Source organism: Epinephelus fuscoguttatus, linkage group LG20 (genome assembly GCF_011397635.1).
Source record: "Epinephelus fuscoguttatus linkage group LG20, E.fuscoguttatus.final_Chr_v1".
Classification (NCBI taxonomy): domain Eukaryota; kingdom Metazoa; phylum Chordata; class Actinopteri; order Perciformes; family Serranidae; genus Epinephelus; species Epinephelus fuscoguttatus.
The window spans coordinates 25,969,923-25,989,072 of NC_064771.1; the positions used below are offsets into that span (position 1 = coordinate 25,969,923).

General features: G+C 41.2%; 3 protein-coding genes across 3 annotated transcripts; 1 reads left to right on the forward strand and 2 right to left on the reverse strand.

Moving 5' to 3' along the window:
- Positions 1–1,993: 1,993 nt before the first annotated feature.
- mmp21 (matrix metallopeptidase 21) lies at positions 1,994–11,436 on the reverse strand. The gene is made up of 7 exons (XM_049564069.1): positions 11,046–11,436; positions 10,025–10,937; positions 9,149–9,288; positions 8,922–9,063; positions 8,518–8,775; positions 6,593–6,765; positions 1,994–4,785 (listed from the first exon to the last, which is right to left on the reverse strand). Exons 1-7 carry the CDS (start codon positions 11,196–11,198, stop codon positions 4,480–4,482), a joined length of 2,085 nt encoding a protein of 694 aa, XP_049420026.1. The 5' UTR covers positions 11,199–11,436; the 3' UTR covers positions 1,994–4,479.
- Positions 11,437–11,569: 133 nt separating this feature from the next.
- On the reverse strand, positions 11,570–15,222 carry uros (uroporphyrinogen III synthase). The gene is given in 10 exon segments (XM_049564172.1): positions 11,570–11,984; positions 11,987–12,152; positions 12,232–12,317; positions 12,449–12,532; positions 12,632–12,706; positions 13,067–13,141; positions 13,903–13,999; positions 14,104–14,187; positions 14,311–14,394; positions 15,198–15,222. Coding segments are annotated over 9 exon segments (879 nt in total). The 5' UTR covers positions 14,374–14,394; positions 15,198–15,222; the 3' UTR covers positions 11,570–11,835.
- LOC125881145 (BRCA2 and CDKN1A interacting protein) lies at positions 15,221–19,059 on the forward strand. The gene is made up of 7 exons (XM_049564170.1): positions 15,221–15,408; positions 16,019–16,093; positions 16,190–16,270; positions 16,359–16,445; positions 16,554–16,741; positions 16,963–17,131; positions 18,241–19,059. Exons 1-7 carry the CDS (start codon positions 15,268–15,270, stop codon positions 18,409–18,411), a joined length of 912 nt encoding a protein of 303 aa, XP_049420127.1. The 5' UTR covers positions 15,221–15,267; the 3' UTR covers positions 18,412–19,059.
- Positions 19,060–19,150: the final 91 nt, after the last annotated feature.

The following is a 19,150-nucleotide window of genomic DNA, read 5'->3' on the forward strand; positions in this document are numbered from 1 at the left end:
TCCCATCACAGGCTGTTCGCATGCAATGTCCTTACATACACATACAAAAAGTAATGCACCACATTTCATATATCCTGTAAAATCATGAGCCAGTAACTTTCCATATATCCATATACCCATATATGTGCTGATGGGAGTTAAGACAAGAAGTAGGGTAAAGAACAAATGTCCAAGCAAGGACACATGTTGGGGTAATGGATGGGTCAAAGAACACAGGACTTTTCCCCAGGAGATGGGTGTTAAGAACCACGAGAAACCAGGTGGACTTTGAGTTATTTTAAGTATGTTGTCATGGTTGGTGTGTTCATAATTTAATCTAGGTTAAGTTAAATACCTAACGTCATTCTAACTTGTTAGATATCATAATCATACGGACCATTACATGAGGATTCATTGTACAACAAGGTCCTTGCATTATCTTGAGTAACCAGGTCATGATCTCTGGAAAGAGACATTGCTGTTGAGTTTTTCAAATGTATTTTTTGGCGCTTTGAGCACCACAGGCCAAGTGCCATCTAGTTCCATTAAATTGGGGAGAAGGCAGACATCTCTACGGCCGATATCTCCAACACTCAGCAACTCACACCAAAACAATTTAGATTAAAAGGCATTACCACAGGTAAGAGGAAAAATATGTATTTTTGATTTTGTGTTGAACTGTCCCTTTAAACTAATCCCATGACACACACACATACACACACACAATTATTCCAATGTTTTCCACACCGCTCTGCGACAAAAAATGAGGCAACAGCACTGTAAGTTATTTCCACGTCTTGGCAGAGTTTGGAAGATTTTTGTTAAATGAATGTGCTGCAGGAGTTTTGTCCCATTCTCCTGTTTCTGAAGTGCCTCCCATGTGGATTCCTGTGCCATGACACAGGTTTTTGTATCTCTCCGAGGCTGCTGCGGCTCGGGCTCCATCAGCATGACTGATCTCATTTATCCCAGTCGTATCCAAAGAGGCCTGGGGTGTAGGGAAGAGAGCTTCAATAGCAGCACTGTTAGTGCAAAAGCACAGATCATTGAGCTGTGCAGTGTGGCAGCCGGGGACTCACATGTGTGAATAACAGTTTGTATTTAGGATTTCTCTGTATGGGGAACTCCAGGGTACAGGAGATGTATGGTGCTTCATAATGGGATAAACAAACAGATCACAGGCCTCTGCTGCACTGCATCATCTTGTGCACTGGATTCAATATTAGTCTATCAATAATTCCTGCTGAGATGTCAACCACGCAGCAATGTACTGCAGCTACAAACATATGGCGCATTAGATTCAAACAAATGTGTCTTCACACTGAATTACAGGATGTTTATTAGTTCTTCGGGAGACATAATATGCCTGTTACTGTTGTAATAATAAAAAGAAATCTCAAAATGTTCACGTGGACTTGAACCAAGAGGTCAGGAGTGACGACTGCTGCTATTTAGCCACTCAAAGCCTCTAAAAAATACAAGGAATATAACCTGAACACAAGCACACATCTTTAGCAGAGGAAGATGAATGAGGGCATTTATTTGTATGCTGTTTTTGCCTTCGCAGACAGAGAATCTCATTCTATACATGCCGGAGCATGATTATCATCTCATGACATCTGTCTCTGTAGCCCCACTTACCATGACATTTCTTTCCTTTGCTTGTAATTGATTTCTACCTCAATTTATTAATATAGCCTATGGAGCGCCTGGAGCACAATGCTAGTTATCTGGGGCCCACCAGGAACCTAATATCCTACGATGAGCAGAATTAATAAGAGTGTTCAAGTGAGGTATTGATTAGAGAATCGATGTCTGTTGCTTTGCTCCGTGCTTAAATGATTACTGTAAAATGGAACAGCATTAAGTAATAAGGCAAGTCCCCCTTTTCAATCATTTTTTGCCACAATTTCAATATGCTCTTTCTTGATTGATAATGTGTAAATCTTTAACCATTTCTTTCATAACAAGAAGGAATTCAAAGAAACGCATCACCGGATAGATGTTTTCCACCACCTCCAGGTTTTTATTGATAAAGCGTATGTTGTTTTCTTGCAGGTCAGCCCACAAGCACTGCATGGGATGAATCACCACAGAGCATTGAAGGGATTTTTGCAGAAGGAAAATCATGGTTTCCAGCCCCTTGAGGCAAACTTGTGATTTCTTATATTGGGCTGAAACTGACTTGACTTGACTTGACATGATATTCTTTCCTGCCTGCAGGCAGCTATAGATTAGAGTTTCTGCAAGCGATTTAGAGGGAAGTGTGATTTCATACATCCAGTGCAGATGTGCTGTCAGACAGTCAAGCTAACAAGAGGCCATGGGACCAAGTGAATCTACACATCCATCATCACAGGGCAACAACTGGATCTGGTTGTAATTTTGTATCCCTCCCAGCAACAAAGCGCAAACAAGAAACACTCAGAGGAATCTGGATGAATGTTAATGATGATAATTATGGTGATGATAATGATGATGATGATGATGATGATGATGATGGTTATGATGATGATATACATTTCAAATCAATATAACATTTTTTTTAAACACACATTTCAATCTGTGAGTTTACCCAGAAACCACTCTCAGTATTATGAATAAATCTCCATTTTTATACACGCATCGTAGTACAGATACTTTTATGCATCTTTCTTGAACTAATATAGGTCCAATATATCGTACATAAGATGTCACTCCGTAGCTCTCAATATATATATATATATATATATATATTGTGTTAACCCAATCACAAGAAAAAATGTTGGCATTGTGCATTTCTGCAAATCACCGATATCTAACATTGGCATGTTATTGTGTAGCAGATAAATTAAAACTTTATGTATCAATAACACTGTGGTTAACACGTAGTTAGGTTTAGGCACAAAAAAAATGGTTATTGTTCTGAAAATATCATGTTTTGGCTTAAAAAAAAAACAGGTATTAGGAGCACAACCACAGTGGAAACATTGTGATGTCTTGTGATGACTTTTCGTGTGGCCAATATGCTGGCAGGAAATGCAGTAATATCTTAGTAAAAAAACAACTACTATCTTTGGTACTATATCCGCTGGAAAAACAGGGACAGGTTGCTGAAAGACACCCATGTTCGTTGCCTAAAAAGACGATCCAAAAAAAGCCACAGATCACTAAAAATTCACCCGTTTGGGGGCTTAAAGATGCAGGAAAAACGCCCACATTTGGTGCCTAAAAAGCCCCTGGAAACACACTCAAAGGTCTCTAAAAAAAAAACACCCAAATTTGGTGTCTAAAAAGCTGCTGGAAACACTCACGTCTCTAAAACACACCCACATTTGGTGCCAAAAAAGCCCCTGGAAACACACTCACAGGTCTCTAACAAATACTCAGATTTAGTGCCTAAAAAGCAGCTGGAAACACACTCACGGGTGTCTAAAAAGCACCCACATTTGCTGCCTTAAAAGCTGCTGGAAACACAGCCACAGGTCTCCTAAACACCCATGTTTGGTGCTTAAAAAGCCCCCTGGAAACACAGTCACAGATCTCTAATACACACCCACATTTGATGCCTAAAAAACCTCTGGAAATGCACTCACAGGTCTCTAAAAAACACCCACATTTGTGCATAAATAGCAGCTGGAAACACACTCACAGGTCTCTAAAAAACACCTACATTTGTGTCTCAAAATCCACTGAAACATACTCACAGGTCTCTTAAAAACACCCACACTTGGTGCCTAAAAAGCAGCTGGAAACACTAGATACTAAAAACAACCACATTTGGGGGCTGAAAACTTCTGGAAACACAGCAATGACTCGCTAAAAACTACTGGTTTTGTTGTTTGTTGGTCTCGAATGGTGGCCTGCAGTGGTCTTCAGCTTGGCAGGCATCTGACTTCGGTGACACACCATCCACCATCCCTTCCACCTCTTGATGACAAAGTCAGCTTTTATATACATCATTTTAGAAACATTTTAGATATAATATGTATGGGGCATGCCAATGAAACACATTTGTGATTTCCAGAAACATACAATGCCAACATTTTCTTCTGGCAACTGGGAGATTGAGAGGTCTGAAATTATTTCCTGTTTTTGCATAAACATCCCCTTTTCTTTGTAAGTGTGCCATTTGATAGCATTTTCTCCACAGTGTAAGTAAAATGAGGTGTCTGTATAAAGCATGAGTGAACTATCTATAAATAAGTATATTCTCCCTGACTCTCTAAATATCTTAATCATAGAGGGTCCTTTGGGATTGTTTTCATGCCAGTATGCATTTGGCACCTCTAAGTGAGAGACAGACAGAGCAGCTGATATATTAATAACACACCTCATTAAAAAGTAAGCCAACAAAAATATTCAGTTGTTTTTGTCTTTAAGATCTTAAATTATAAACATTAAAAAAGTTAGACAATGGATGCTACACACATATGACAACACGTAAACATATAACAGGTGAATCAGTAGACCCCATCAGTACACATCAGTACGGTTTAATGAGTCCCTGCTTCAGCAAACTCAGCGAGTTAGTTTGAGTGCAGTGGGATGAACGTTGCAGATGTCAAACCAGTGTTGATCCACCTCCTTGTGTGGCAGCAGGCCATTTTGCGGCAGAAAGGGCCGGCGCCAGCGTTCGCGGCTGCCCACCACCTGCCAGAAGTGTGTGCCCTTGAGTAGAAAGATGGCACTGTGGGTGTAGGAGAAGTAGGCAGCGTCGATGTTGCCATCTGGATGGTCCCCGCTCACCACTGGAGGGAAAACATCTCTGATGTTTTTGGGGAAGCCTCTTGCCAAGCTGTTGGCTTCCACGTCGAATGCATACACCTGTTTGAACAGATAATTGTTTCCTCTTCTTATATAGAAATCAATTCAATTACACTACGCAAGCAAATCACAGAGGAAGTGTAGCAGGTTTGTTTGCATGAATATGTTCTCTCATAATGCTAAGAAACAATCAATTACCTTGGGCTTTGGTCTCTCCAAAATTTATGTATGCATATATAAAATATTCTGTGTATTATATTTGTACCCTGTTGCCTCTTGGTTCCTGTCAAGCACAGAACAATAGCATGGCAGCTTAATAATACACCCAGAAACCAACAAGTAGTCCTATGCTATAATAACAGGCCTCAGGTTTTAATTTGCATCAATTAGTTTGTGGTAATTTAAAGCTTCAGTAGGCAGTTTAATTTTAAAAATCCCATATTAAACTTTGAGCATATTGTAATTCAAGTGGTCTGAGAGAAAACTTCTGCACCTCTAGACTCTGTTTTTAGGCTTCAGAAAATCTAGCCTGTGCCAAGATACTTTGGCCAATCACAGGCCATTTTAAAGAGAGTAAGAGAGGACTTCTTCTTATTGACTTTTCTACAAATGCAGATGCTGGTGCATGTCCCTTCAGTTAAAACCTGCAGAAAAAGTTGCTCTTCCTGCATCAACAACAACTGCCTACACTACAAATCTAAACGAGAGTCTAAAAGAGAATCTGACAATAAATGAGACAAAACACGTGTCAATATTGGCGAAGCATTTCAGAGATGGAAAGAAAATGTTGCTTATAGTTTAGTAGTTAATAGTTAGCCTTCTGCTAACATTTATGTAGCTAACGTTAGTTAGAGCATCAATCGCCGGTGGGAGAGTGGACAGCAGCTCAGGAGAGGGACCCCAAACAGCAGCCGCAGCAACCCAAGTCCAACATGCAAACCCCAGCTCTGGAGAGACCAGACAGACTTCCCACTGGATCATCAAACTTTCTGTTGCTGCCTTTACACAAGTTAGACCTGGTGCTGCTGCTAGCCACAAGCCTGCTGTGACACCTGGCCCTGGGGGTGTTTGCTCTGGCTGAAATCGCGCCACTATAGCCGGCGACTGATGGTCCGTCTTCTGAGCTGCTGCCTGCTCTCCTCTAGGGGAGGCAGTCCACAGGAGTAGAGAGGGAGGTGGACAGATCATGGTGTGGCTAGCTAGCTAATTCTCGTCTCATTTGTGGTCTGATAAACAGAGACAGTGGGGAAAGGAGATGCTGAGTCAGTGTGCTGCAGACAACTCTGTGTGATGTATGTATGAAAAACACTAGGTTAGTGTATGAAGCATGTGCATATGCCCAGGGTTGTCTGGGAGAGCTGCAGTATGTATTTTCAAATTCTGCTGTTTATTTTTTGTTTGTTCATTTTTTGGCCTTTTCCAGATATGATACAATATACTTTATTGTCTGCTTGCACAGAAATTTGTCTTACGGCACAGCAGGCCCTAATTGCAATGTATGCCTACCCGAGCTTTAATTAACACAACACAACACAACACTATGAATTAAGATCGGATTTAGTTTTAACAGACGGTTCCTTCAAAAGACAGGACCACAGAATTATTAATGGAAATGTAATCATGTAGGATCTGCCTTAGATATTATCTGACAAATTTGCAATTAATCAAATTACAAAGCTTGAAACATTGTGATTCCCGGGAGTCTGTGACAATTTAAGAGTTGCCCACATTGTCTTGTCGGCAATTCAGTCCCTTAAACTGTCACTTCATTGGCCGTCTCTCACACAATCCTTAAATCTATTGCTGTTTCTAACCTAACTAATCTATGTGCCATGTGTCAGAAAGAAGACATAGATGCAATTCTTACAAGAGTGCCTCTGAAGAAGTAGATGCGAGAGTCCCTCCTGTCATAAAAGGCTGTGTCAATGGGACTGAACACTCCTGGGAAACCTTCAGAGATTAACCTTGGATAGTGGTGACCTTCAGGGTCCTGTCTATATGCCTGGTCATTCTCAGTGTCATACCTCCAGAACTGAGTACCTGTACACAGAAAAACACATCTTTAGAGGTTTATTATGACAATGATAAGCCTATGCAAACTACTGTACATATATGTACAGTACAGGCCAAAAGTTTGGACACACCTTCTCATTCAATGCGTTTTCTTTATTTTCATGACTATTTACATTGTAGATTCTCACTGAAGGCATCAAAACTATGAATGAACACATGTGGAGTTATGTACTTAACAAAAAGGTGAAATAACTGAAAACATGTTTTATATTCTAGTTTCTTCAAAATAGCCACCCTTTGCTCTGATTACTGCTTTGCACACTCTTGGCATTCTCTCCATGAGCTTCAAGAGGTAGTCACCTGAAATGGTTTTCCAACAGTCTTGAAGGAGTTCCCAGAGGTGTTTAGCACTTGTTGGCCCCTTTGCCTTCACTCTGCGGTCCAGCTCACCCCAAACCATCTCGATTGGGTTCAGGTCCGGTGACTGTGGAGGCCAGGTCATCTGCCGCAGCACTCCATCACTCTCCTTCTTGGTCAAATAGCCCTTACACAGCCTGGAGGTGTGTTTGGGGTCATTGTCCTGTTGAAAAATAAATGATCGTCCAACTAAACGCATAAACCGGATGGGATGGCATGTCGCTGCAGGATGCTGTGGTAGCCATGCTGGTTCAGTGTGCCTTCAATTTTGAATAAATCCCCAACAGTGTCACCAGCAAAACACCCCCACACCATCACACCTCCTCCTCCATGCTTCACAGTGGGAACCAGGCATGTGGAATCCATCCGTTCACCTTTTCTGTGTCTCACAAAGACACGGCGGTTGGAACCAAAGATCTCAAATTTGGACTCATCAGACCAAAGCACAGATTTCCACTGGTCTAATGTCCAATCCTTGTGTTTCTTGGCCCAAACAAATCTCTTCTGCTTGTTGCCTCTCCTTAGCAGTGGTTTCCCAGCAGCTATTTGACCATGAAAGCCTGATTCGTGCAGTCTCCTCTTAACAGTTGTTCTAGAGATGGGTCTGCTGCTAGAACTCTGTGTGGCATTCATCTGGTCTCTGATCTGAGCTGCTGTTAACTTGCGATTTCTGAGGCTGGTGACTCGGATGAACTTATCCTCAGAAGCAGAGGTGACTCTTGGTCTTCCTTTCCTGGGTCGGTCCTCATGTGTGCCAGTTTCGTTGTAGCGCTTGATGGTTTTTGCGACTCCACTTGGGGACACATTTAAAGTTTTTGCAATTTTCCGGACTGACTGACCTTCATTTCTTAAAGTAATGATGGCCACTCGTTTTTCTTTAGCTAGCTGATTGGTTCTTGCCATAATATGAATTTTAACAGTTGTCCAATAGGGCTGTCGGCTGTGTATTAACCTGACTTCTGCACAACACAACTGATGGTCCCAACCCCATTGATAAAGCAAGAAATTCCACTAATTAACCCTGATAAGGCACACCTGTGAAGTGGAAACCATTTCAGGTGACTACCTCTTGAAGCTCATGGAGAGAATGCCAAGAGTGTGCAAAGCAGTAATCAGAGCAAAGGGTGGCTATTTTGAAGAAACTAGAATATAAAACATGTTTTCAGTTATTTCACCTTTTTTTGTTAAGTACATAACTCCACATGTGTTCATTCATAGTTTTGATGCCTTCAGTGAGAATCTACAATGTAAATAGTCATGAAAATAAAGGAAACGCATTGAATGAGAAGGTGTGTCCAAACTTTTGGCCTGTACTGTATTTATAGAATTTACATTTGTAGGCTGGCACATTATGAAGCCCACCTTTAAAGAAGTACACAGCATCTCTTTTTCTGGACCACACATGCACATAGGCATCCACTCCATCCATGGGAATCCCACGCCAGCCAGCCTGCAGTGCAACTGGATCCCCAAAGCGTGTCCGGTTGTGTCTGTTCTCATATAGCCAGTACCATCCGTCTCTCATGAAATAGGTGTTAAAGCGGATGACAACCTCCCCGTAGGGCGTCCTCTCCTTCCTGATCCAATCAAATGCTGTGTTGAATCGACCCTTACAGGCCCCTGGGTTCAAACACAAGCACCTTATTAGAAGAAAACAAATTGGTTTTGTGTCAGTCTATTACTGTAAGTATGTAAAGGATCCTGAATCTATTTCTGTCTGGGGCTGTGTGTGTATGTGTCCACTAGATGGTGCTGTTACCACATACCATAGAGGTGCTGTATGGCCTTCCTGTCCATCCAGTCCATCTCAAAGCCTGTCTCCTGGGGCAGATAGCTCGGCTGCATTATAGAGCCAGCTCTGTAGATGTGGGGTAGACCCAAAACGTGGCCGATCTCATGAACTGCTACCTGACAGATAGATAAAAATGTTCAAATATAACCTCTGATTATCCTTTTCCATTACACATCTGATGATTCCTGCGATTGTTCTTACTTTGAGAAGGCTGATCCCACTGCCAGCATTGGGAGCAGTGAAATGTTCATCGTCATCAAAGTGTATATCACCCAGGAACCAGGCGTGGGCGAATTCTTGACCAGTGCCATCAAACCTCTGATTGCAGCCCAGATGCCTTCCTGTGAGGAATATAGTGGCACAGCATAAAAAAAATTTGATTGCATTGATTTCTCTGTGATTTGAATAAAACATGATCTAAGCATGGTGCAATACATTACTTCACACAAGGGCAGTGGTAGAAGAAGTATTCAGAGTTTTAAGAATTGGACCCAGGCAATTTCAGATCCTTTACGAAATAAAAGCGCAAATATTCCATTGTGAAAATGCTCAAAAACAAGTCACGTCCTGCATTCAAAGCCTAAAATACCTAAGTATTTTGAGGTACATGCAGTTAAGGAACTATTTCACAAAAGAGATAAGGTCCGAACCAGAGGAAACTCCAGAAAATGGGCCTGATAAGATTGTAAACTGACTCCAGTGGTTCAGAGCTTGGTTGGCTAAGATTAGCTGCGATACTGATACTACGTGCGACAGGTGTAAACAGTCTTCAGCCACTTTATGTCACATGTTCTAGTCATGCCTGAAACTATTTCATTTCTGGGATTTAATATTTAAAACTTTTTCAACAATGTTTGGACAGCTAGTTGCCCCATCCATGTCCATGGCAATATTTGGAGTAACTTCTCTAGATGTTTTTATTCATTGCATGTTTCATTGTTCAATTCCTTGATCGTATTTTGTGAAGCACTTTGTGAATTTCATTTCTGTCAAAGGTGCTACAGCAAATACATTTATTATAAAAATTTACACTTAAACATGTTACAATGAGTGTCATATGTACTGGGTCGGACCTACCTGTGCCAAAGCCCAGCCTGATATCAACATCCTCCAGCGGGGAACGTGTATCCTCCACAAACTCCAGCGGAGACACCTCGCTCCACATCCTGAAGGCCAGTCTGAAGATGTACCTCTGGTCTTCTATGGACAGCTGGCTGCTGTAACCTTCTCCTATCAGCCTCCATTTTAACATCTTCTTAGAGAAGGCCATGTAGCCCGTTTCACTCAAATCTCTCTTGCGTCTGCTTTTGGACACAAGTGCGGCGAGGTGACGTTTCCTGCGTCGCACTGCTTCGCTCTGATGGGTGCTCACGCTGATATTTACCACTTGACCATCCATGGTGATGTAATGTGAGCTATTTGAATAAGTATTATTTAAAATGGGATCATAGAAGTCTGTGTAATTCATGCTAGTGTCATTAGAAATGCCTGTAAGAATACTTTCTGTGTCATTTCCATTGAATAAGTCATCTTCAAAGGAGTTAAGACTACCAAAAGAAGTATCACTGGTTATATTACTGGCTGTGTTATTACTTTCAGTCTCATTAAAAGTGTCACTGGAACTGTTTTCAGTATCTGAGGCAGCGTTGTTCTCAGGTTCTACAGGGTTGCCCAGGTCAATCTCCTTGTCGGGGACTCCACACCTTGGTTTGTTCATTGCCTGTTTAGTGGCCTCGTCAAACACCCCTGTGGCAGGCAGGCCCGATACCCTCTGAAACTCTTTAAGTGCTGAAATAAACGCTTCGCTCTCAGTTAGACTGTTGCGATCACCTTGATCACCAGCATCCCTTGAGTGATGCACCGAGGTTCCTTCCTGGATCGTGTCTTCAAGGCCATCCAGGAAGTCATCAGTAAAAGGGGTGTCTGAATCTTCAAACTGGATCTCGTCCCAGTTCACTGGCTTAATGAATCCGTATCTAGAGAGAAATAACTGTAACAAGACACGACTGACATTTTACTGGTCCTGTAATCAATCATAAAATGAATAATCTGATAGATAAAGTTTGAAAGAGAATTTAAAAATTATAAGAAGTCTTACCTCTGCTGTGTACTTGTCTGTTATAACCTCAGCTTGGTGAGAATCAGGGGTCTGCACATCAGAATGATCCCGATTATGGAAAAGTTTCTCTGCATCAGCTGAGCTAATGCTCGTCCAAAAAAGCAAAATCATCAGCTGGATAGAAGTCAGCATCGTGGCGTTGGTTTACTCATGCAACTGTATACAAGTAGGTAAGAAGCCGCGGTGCTTTTGTAGGCAGATCCTGAGTGTCTCCACACCCATCTAAAGGTGCAACTCTTTGAATGTGTCTCACTTTTATCAGCTCTGTGTGAAAAGTAAACTCGTTTTTACTGTCTCCAACTGCTACATCGTATTGATGTGTCATACACGCTCCATTGGTTTTAAATGGACTGTTGTTGACCTGTGGAAAGACATTGAGACTTCACTTTCATGTGGACAATAACAGTTAAGGACAACCGTGACTTGTGTTGACACCTGCTTTGAACAGGACACACACTTAGACACACTTTAGAGTTTTACGATGAATAACCAGTGACCAAACCTTCCACATCAAACTGCCCGAGGTTTATTTTCAACAACAAACCCTGCATTAAATTTCTTTAGCACGCGGCTTAACGTGATTGGAATTATAACTTACATTATAAGGCTTTTATGGCACAAAAAGCTACATTTTCTCAGTGCAAATAAGCTGATGTATATACAAAAGTGGTGCAAGACAAACAGATAAATGACAGCACTTATAAATAATACAGAATATACAGAGAGAAGATAAAGTGGATGGATTTAAGGGCTGCAGCCTGTGGGGTGGTCACTGTAGAGCTTTGGCTATCGCTGCTGCCAGGTGTTCGGCTGTTGGCTTCACTGCAACGCAACTGACACTCAGGCCTTCTGCTGTCATGGCGTCTTGTGTAGTCGGCCCTATGGCTGCAAACTGGACACAAAATTCAGTGTCAGAGGCACTGGAGATCTGTTAAGCACTGTGGATTCATGCACAACTTTATGCGGGTGATTAAGAGGAGGCTGTACCTTTATTTGAGCCAGCTGTTCGCCTGACAGCCTCTGTACCACCTCTAGGCAGAACTTCACTCCTGATGGACTGAAGAAAGCTATGCTGGCTGGAGTGCCCTGTAAAAGCGAAGATGAAATTACCTGTTGCTACATTTAGAAACGCATTGCCTAAAGTGCAGAAGCAGCGGGGTTTTACCTGCTCTGTGAAATAGTTCTTTATATTTTTCTCCAGATCTGGATGTTCCGCTGTTTGATAGACAGTCAGCGTCTCTAGGGGCACTCCTGGAAACAAAGAAACAGATCCCCGCGGTGATAAAGGTAGTGCAATTATTATCTTATAATTAGCGTAGCCCCAGTGGGACATATATCACCTTGAGTCTTAATCTCGAGGCACAATAGGGGAGAATGCTTACCATTTTCCCGTAAAGCTGTAGGCAAGACTTCTCTCTTGATTGAGCCACAGGGGAAGAAAAGTGGTGGAATATTTGTGTCCTCTCCTGTGATGAGAAGTATAAGGTCATATTAGTTATCACGGCTGTGAGTTTTCTATTAAACTGAACTGTGAGGAATGTTGGACCGTAAAAGTCATTTCGTACGTTCAATGATAAGACGTGATAGGACATCTGCTGTCCCTGTGTCCTCGCCCAAAGGGTTCAGACCCAGACTCTGTACTGTGTAGGAAAAAGCACAAATAATTCAATTACTAAAAGCACAACTCATAAAAATCTGACAACAAAAAGACCAACTGCAACAACAGAAAAAAGAAGGTAAAGCACACAACAGGAAGGTGCTGCACCTGCTCACTTTTTAAATACATTCACTGAATGTCACAGCAAACTGTCACTTGTGCACAACCTATTTCCAAATGACTGAAGGTAGTAACATCACTTCACACACTTGTGTCAGCACCAGGTGCCTGCCACACTCTGCTAAATTAGCATTAACATAGCAAGGATTTGTAAAACGCACCGATGTGTTTTAACAAAAATGATTTTAAGTGAGAGGCGTTCTCATATGTGACAACAACTCACCTAATGCAGCAGTTGCCTTCCCAACCACATAGATGGACTTGCTGTTCCATTTGTCTTTCACAGAGTTGTTCCATTCTGAGATAATAACGAGGAACAGGACAACATTTAATCAGGGAAATTGTCTTAAATCTCAGTTAGCAGTCCCGAAACAAAATAACTTGTGATGGCTTTGCAATAACTATTGATCAGGAGGAAATAATGAAAATAAATGAGTTAAGATACCTAGGTGCTGTCTTTATTTTGCCGTAGAACCAGAAAGTCAAATAATTTTAAAATATAAAAAGCAAAAGGAGCCACCACGAGGGGAGCAGTTAGAGGAACTGTAAACCAGCACAATGCATAACAACATTCAGACAGTCCTCTTTTCCAGTTAAAGGCCCACAGATGTGAAATTCACTGCCATCCTTAACTCCATTTAAAGCTTTCAATACCCAGACAAAACTAAAACTACATTGGTTTCTATAGCATACAAATTTTGTTTACTTTTGTTGTTCTTAATTGTCATTTTCAGTCATTGTTCTTAACTGTAGTTCATAGTACTTGTTTCAGTTATTGTTTGTCGTTGTTTCTTTTATTAGGCCTATATTAGAGTGTTATATTGTGTTTTATTCCTCAAAAGCCGTACCAGGGGCAAAGCCTGTGAATAAGCTACAGCTAGAAGTCCTAAATTGCATTGATTGCGTTTTCTCTAAATGTAACAATGACTGCATGTACTGTCCCTATCAAATAAATTAACAAATAAAATTTTAAAAACATATAGACATTTAGCCATATCTTTGCTTTCAGGGGATTTATCAGAGAGGTACAGAGTAAAATAATTATATGTATCCTCTCACCTTCCCGTCTTTCTTCTGCTTCCAAGCACATCTTCACAGCCTCCACTGCTCTTGGGCTAGTAAATATAAGACCTCCATGTTTTTCTGGTTGGAAAAGCTGAAATAAGGAGGCACATTAAACAGATACATGATACAAAAAAGCAATAAATATGTACACAAATGATACAAGTACTGATCCAGTGATGAAGTAATTAAGTTTACCTTGTCTGACAAGGTGTTCAATGAGACAAACTTAAAAGACAGCACAGGGATTAGGGTTGCTTTATGTCCATGTGAGGCCAGCTCCTGTGGAATCAGATTAAAAAAGAATTTTGTCAAAGTTTGCAGTGAAGTGCAAAGCATTAAAGGTGGAGTGCAGTACTGAAAACTGCTGAGGATACATATATGAACACAGTGCAGTGCATCTACCTTGATGTAAGGATCAGGTCCAGACTCTCCATCTCGTGGCTCTTTGAGAAGCAGTACATGCATCTCTACACAGACCTTAAAACGCTGGATCAATATAATGTATGGGGGAAATACAATAAACCAAATCAGGGTGGAAGATGAATGCTGCAGCCAAAGCAAGAAACTCACAACTGCTATAACACAGAGGACCGAGGGTGTGAAGACACAGCAAGCGAAGCTACACCCTAAAACTGTCATATGCAACCTGCTGATAACAATACTGTTGAGTCACGATTATTGGACTGTATAAACACGCATGTATGCAGCATTAGCTAAAACATGGCTCGTGTCTTCCTGTGTTATTGTTTACATTAGCAAGACGTACTAAATGACAGTTTAGCTAGCTAGTAACGTTAACCGTCCCCTTAACAGAACATGTCCGTAATGCCTAGTGATGATAACTTGCTAATTTCACTTACTGGTATGATATAATGATATAAATTACGATAGTTACTCACAAAAATGCAAAATATTACACGAAATTCATGTACGTCAAGCTGTCACTACCGCTGTGTACACAACGACTTTCAGCCTTGGTCAAGAAGGAAGTGTCACATTCAGTATTCGACCAGCCTCTCAAAATATCAAAAAATTGAGACAAATTATCATTTATCCCAATAAATCTAGAAATGATAATTAAATTACATGATGCAAATACATATTTGTGACAGAAACACAGCAGTTTGGGCACGCTCTAAATTACTGCTACCCCCTTTTTCCGAAAATGGTTTATTCCGTTATCGAGACGGGCGACAAGCCAACATTGCGGCTCCGACGGTTGCTACGGCAAGTAGCAACTCGTTCATATTCAGAGCCAAAATGGCGGCTGCCGACTTTCAGTTTCCTACCTCGGCGTAAACTGAACTTTAACATTCGCCACGCCCACCCAGTTGACACGCGTGTTGCCTGTTTGCAAGCATGGCTTCTTCTGCTAAGAGGAGAGCGGTAGGTTTGGGTGAAAATCCCGAGCAAAGCGACAACAGCTCCGATGAGAATCCGGAGGAGGATGATGATTCCGGGGAGGAGGACAGTGAGGGGTCCGAGGAGGACATCAATGAGGTAGAATCGACAAACAGTCCTTTGAATGTGGAGTCTGTGCATGGCCTTGCTAGCTAGCTAGTTAGTTAGCTAGCTAGCTAGCAAGCAGCTGTCGGCTAATCTAACAGGAAGCTACATTAGCATTTCTTACTGTTGCTGTCAACCGGATTAAAAAGATTAATACTACTATAACTAGAAAAACTGCAATGTCATATTTTAGTAGTAGTGTAACTCTAATTAGTTCAGCTTTAAAAAGTATTTAACATTGTACGTTAAAAACATACACGAAGAGTAATAACGTTACCACCGAAAATGCCATTGTTGTACTTCATTCATCAATTAACCGCTAATTAACTGACTGTGCTCCGCTGCAAATGCCCCTTTTATACATGCCTGTTTAATTTTTAATAATTTTATTTTTATGAAGTCTAATGTCAGTGAACGTTATCTTTTGTTAAAAATGATAAATTAAAAGTTAATTAAAAAAATACTTGACTGAAACTAAAATTGCTCATTCACCCAAAATGTTGCATGAAACACCTACTTGCTTAACTTAATTAAACTAAATTACATTAATTAAATACTTAGGCTTGTTGTTAACTGCTCTGTTTTATGTTTGTTTTGCATTCAGGAGGTCATGGTTGACTTTGAAGCTCACAGTGTCTCAGCCAATGACTTCAACGGCATCAAGAAACTCCTACAACAGGTTTGAGGAAATAACAATGTTCTGCATTTAAATCACATGTCCGTATTATTATATGTGTCTGTAGGCATGGCCTTAATGACTTATGTTTGCTTACAGCTCTTCCTGAAGGCTCACGTAAATACATCAGAGATGACAGACCTTATCATTCAGCAGAATCATGTTGGAAGTGTCATCAAGGTGAGTCTCTTGATAGTTAGACTTTACAGGTGACTTTCTGCAGTTTCAGTTCTAACTTGTATTCTCTTGCCTCCTCACTTTGCTCCAGCAAGCTGAGGTGCCGGAAGACAGCGACGACGACGACCCAGATGAAGTGTTTGGCTTCATCACTATGCTCAACCTCACGGAAAGAAAGGTGACACCACCACGATGCAGCGCACACCAACCTCACAGCCTAATTGGCTATTTGGGGCTCCGATAATGTAGAAAATTAACACGCGTGGTGTCGTTTTGCTGTCGGCAGGGTGTGCAGTGTGTGGAGGAGGTGAAGGAGCTAATCGTGGACCAGTGTGAAAAGAACTCTACCCACAGTGTGGTGGAGCAGCTCGAGCAGATCCTTAACGACACCAGCAAACCTGTGGGGCTGCTGCTGAGCGAGCGCTTCATCAACGTGCCTCCACAGATCGCCCTCCCGCTGCACAAACAGCTCCAGTGAGTTCTACTCTTGTCTTAAACAGATACCTGACCCGATTAGCTACTTTTTATGAATGCATTCAAATTTGAAATAGTTGCTAAGGGTTCTGTTAGCTAAAGGAGTTCCTGTAGTATCTCTGTGGTTTGAAAAGAAAAATGCAAAGCGTCCTTGTTCACGGCCAACACTAAATTTTTGAGAGTGCTGTGTGCAGGAAACTGAATTTCTTTTTGTCCTCCAGGGAAGAAATAGTCGAAGCTCAGAGGACGAATAAGCCCAGTGGGAGGTGTCACTATTGTTTGATGATCAGCAAGACGTGCAAGGAGGCAAGCAAGAGTATTCCAGCCAGAGGAGGAGCTCCCAAAGACGAATATATGTTTGTCAATGCAGAGGAGGAATTCTTCTATGAGGTAACTGCAAGTAAATGCAAGTAAATGCAAACTAGATGTTTGATAATATACAGGAAGTGCTTTGAATACAGCATTTGGATGATAACACTGACAATTTATTGCTATACTAGTCCATACCCATTGAGTACAGCATACCATACCATGACTTAGTCATGCCAAAAATTAGAAAAAAAAAACAACAACATTGGTCCACAGGGGGAGCCACAGCCATCGGTCGCATTTTAGCCATTTTTAAGCATTTTTCTGTTGTTATAGTGCCACCCAGTTGCCAATTAGAGTTAAATTTCTCCAGTCACCTTGAGGCGTCCTGTTCTACATATCTACCAAGTTTAGTAAAAATCAATGTGGCGGTTAGGCCTAGATAAGAAATTAGCTCTCTAGCGCCCCCATTTTGTTTGATGGGGTCAATAATGGAGGGGTCCCCTCAGATTATGTGTGGTCATATGCCTACAAAGTTGCGTGGTGATCGGTGAAACCATTGAGATGTTATACACCTTTATGTGATGAGCCACGCCCTCCGCAATATTCATTGCCTTATAGAAGCTCAGTTTGAGTAAGTTTTCCAACTTTTGCCAAGAGGGAACTTTAGATATTGCTCCCTGGATTATGTTCACCCAGTTTCATGCAGATCGCTCAAACTTCCTAGGAAGAGATCGGTTTGAAGTGTTTTTCAAAAAATTCAAAACGGCGGAAAATCTGTATAACCGGAAGTTATGGGTTCTTGAGGCAAATTTGTTCCTCATGAGGAGAGGCATCTCTGTGCAAAGTTTCATGTCTCTGCGACATACGGGGCATGAGATATGCCCATTCAAGGTTTACAATTTCAGTCGGTTGCTATAGCGCCCCCCTTTGGCCAATTGATGTAATATTGCTTCATTCGCATCCTCCCATGACCCTCTACCACTGTGCCAAATTTCACATGGATTGACCAAGTCAGTGAGGAGAAAAACGTGGAACAGACAGAGTTTTTGTCATTATATAGTAAGATAAACTATCATAACATAGCCTTAGACTGTATATATACCTTCACAGAAGAAATGATGTAAAACATTTGTACCTGTGTTGAGATATTCTCGCAGATCTGAGCATCGTCTGTGTTCTTTTCTCAGCAAGCCATCATGAAATTCCACTACTCGGTCCAGGAAGAAGCAGACTCCTGTTTGAGCGGCAGGTGGTCGTTCGATGATGTGCCCATGAAACCTTTCAGGACAGTGATGCTGATACCGGCAGACAGAATGCCCGCTATTATGGACAAACTCAAAGAATACCTATCTGTGTGAATGTCACAATAAACTGAGACACCTATGCACACCGAAGACCTTCAGGCTATTTGTAAGAGACTGTAGAGGAAAATGTTTTTGGCACTGTCATTTACAGTGGTGCCAGTATCGTGCAACTGACATTTAGTACCTGTTGCGCAGTGACCTTTTTTTAAAGCAATTTTAGAGATGTTTCTTTTTTTTATTACAAATTAATGGTTCACTGCAGAAATATACAACGGTTCTATTGTAACAGGAAAAGAAAAACAGCACTATGTAATGTTTTTTTAAGACTTGTTTATAACAAGATTATGAACCAAGACAATTAAATATGAGTCTTGTGTGTTAATGAAAATATGTGTGAGCTTGGAGTTCAGTTCCAGCAGATGGACGAGGGAGGGATGTGTCATTTGCCACTCAGTCTAATTACTGCATGGTAAAGCTGTAGCAGATCCAGATTTGTCTTTCACGTAACTTGGTGGAAACCTGATTTTTTTTACAAACTTGATCTAGACTGCTGACATGAAATGGAACATACAGTGTTTAATTTGTGAAAACAGGTAAAAAAAATGTTGGAGTTTATACCACCATTCAAGTGAGGAATTTCTTGTTAAGCATTTCTGCCGATCTCCTGCCACTGGTTATTAATAAAAGAGTTATATATCTGCAGGTTCTGAGAGTCGTTTCTTAAACTGGCACCATGTCGACACACACAAGGTTTCAGTCTAGACCTTTAAATACCACGTTAGCCTGAGGAGAA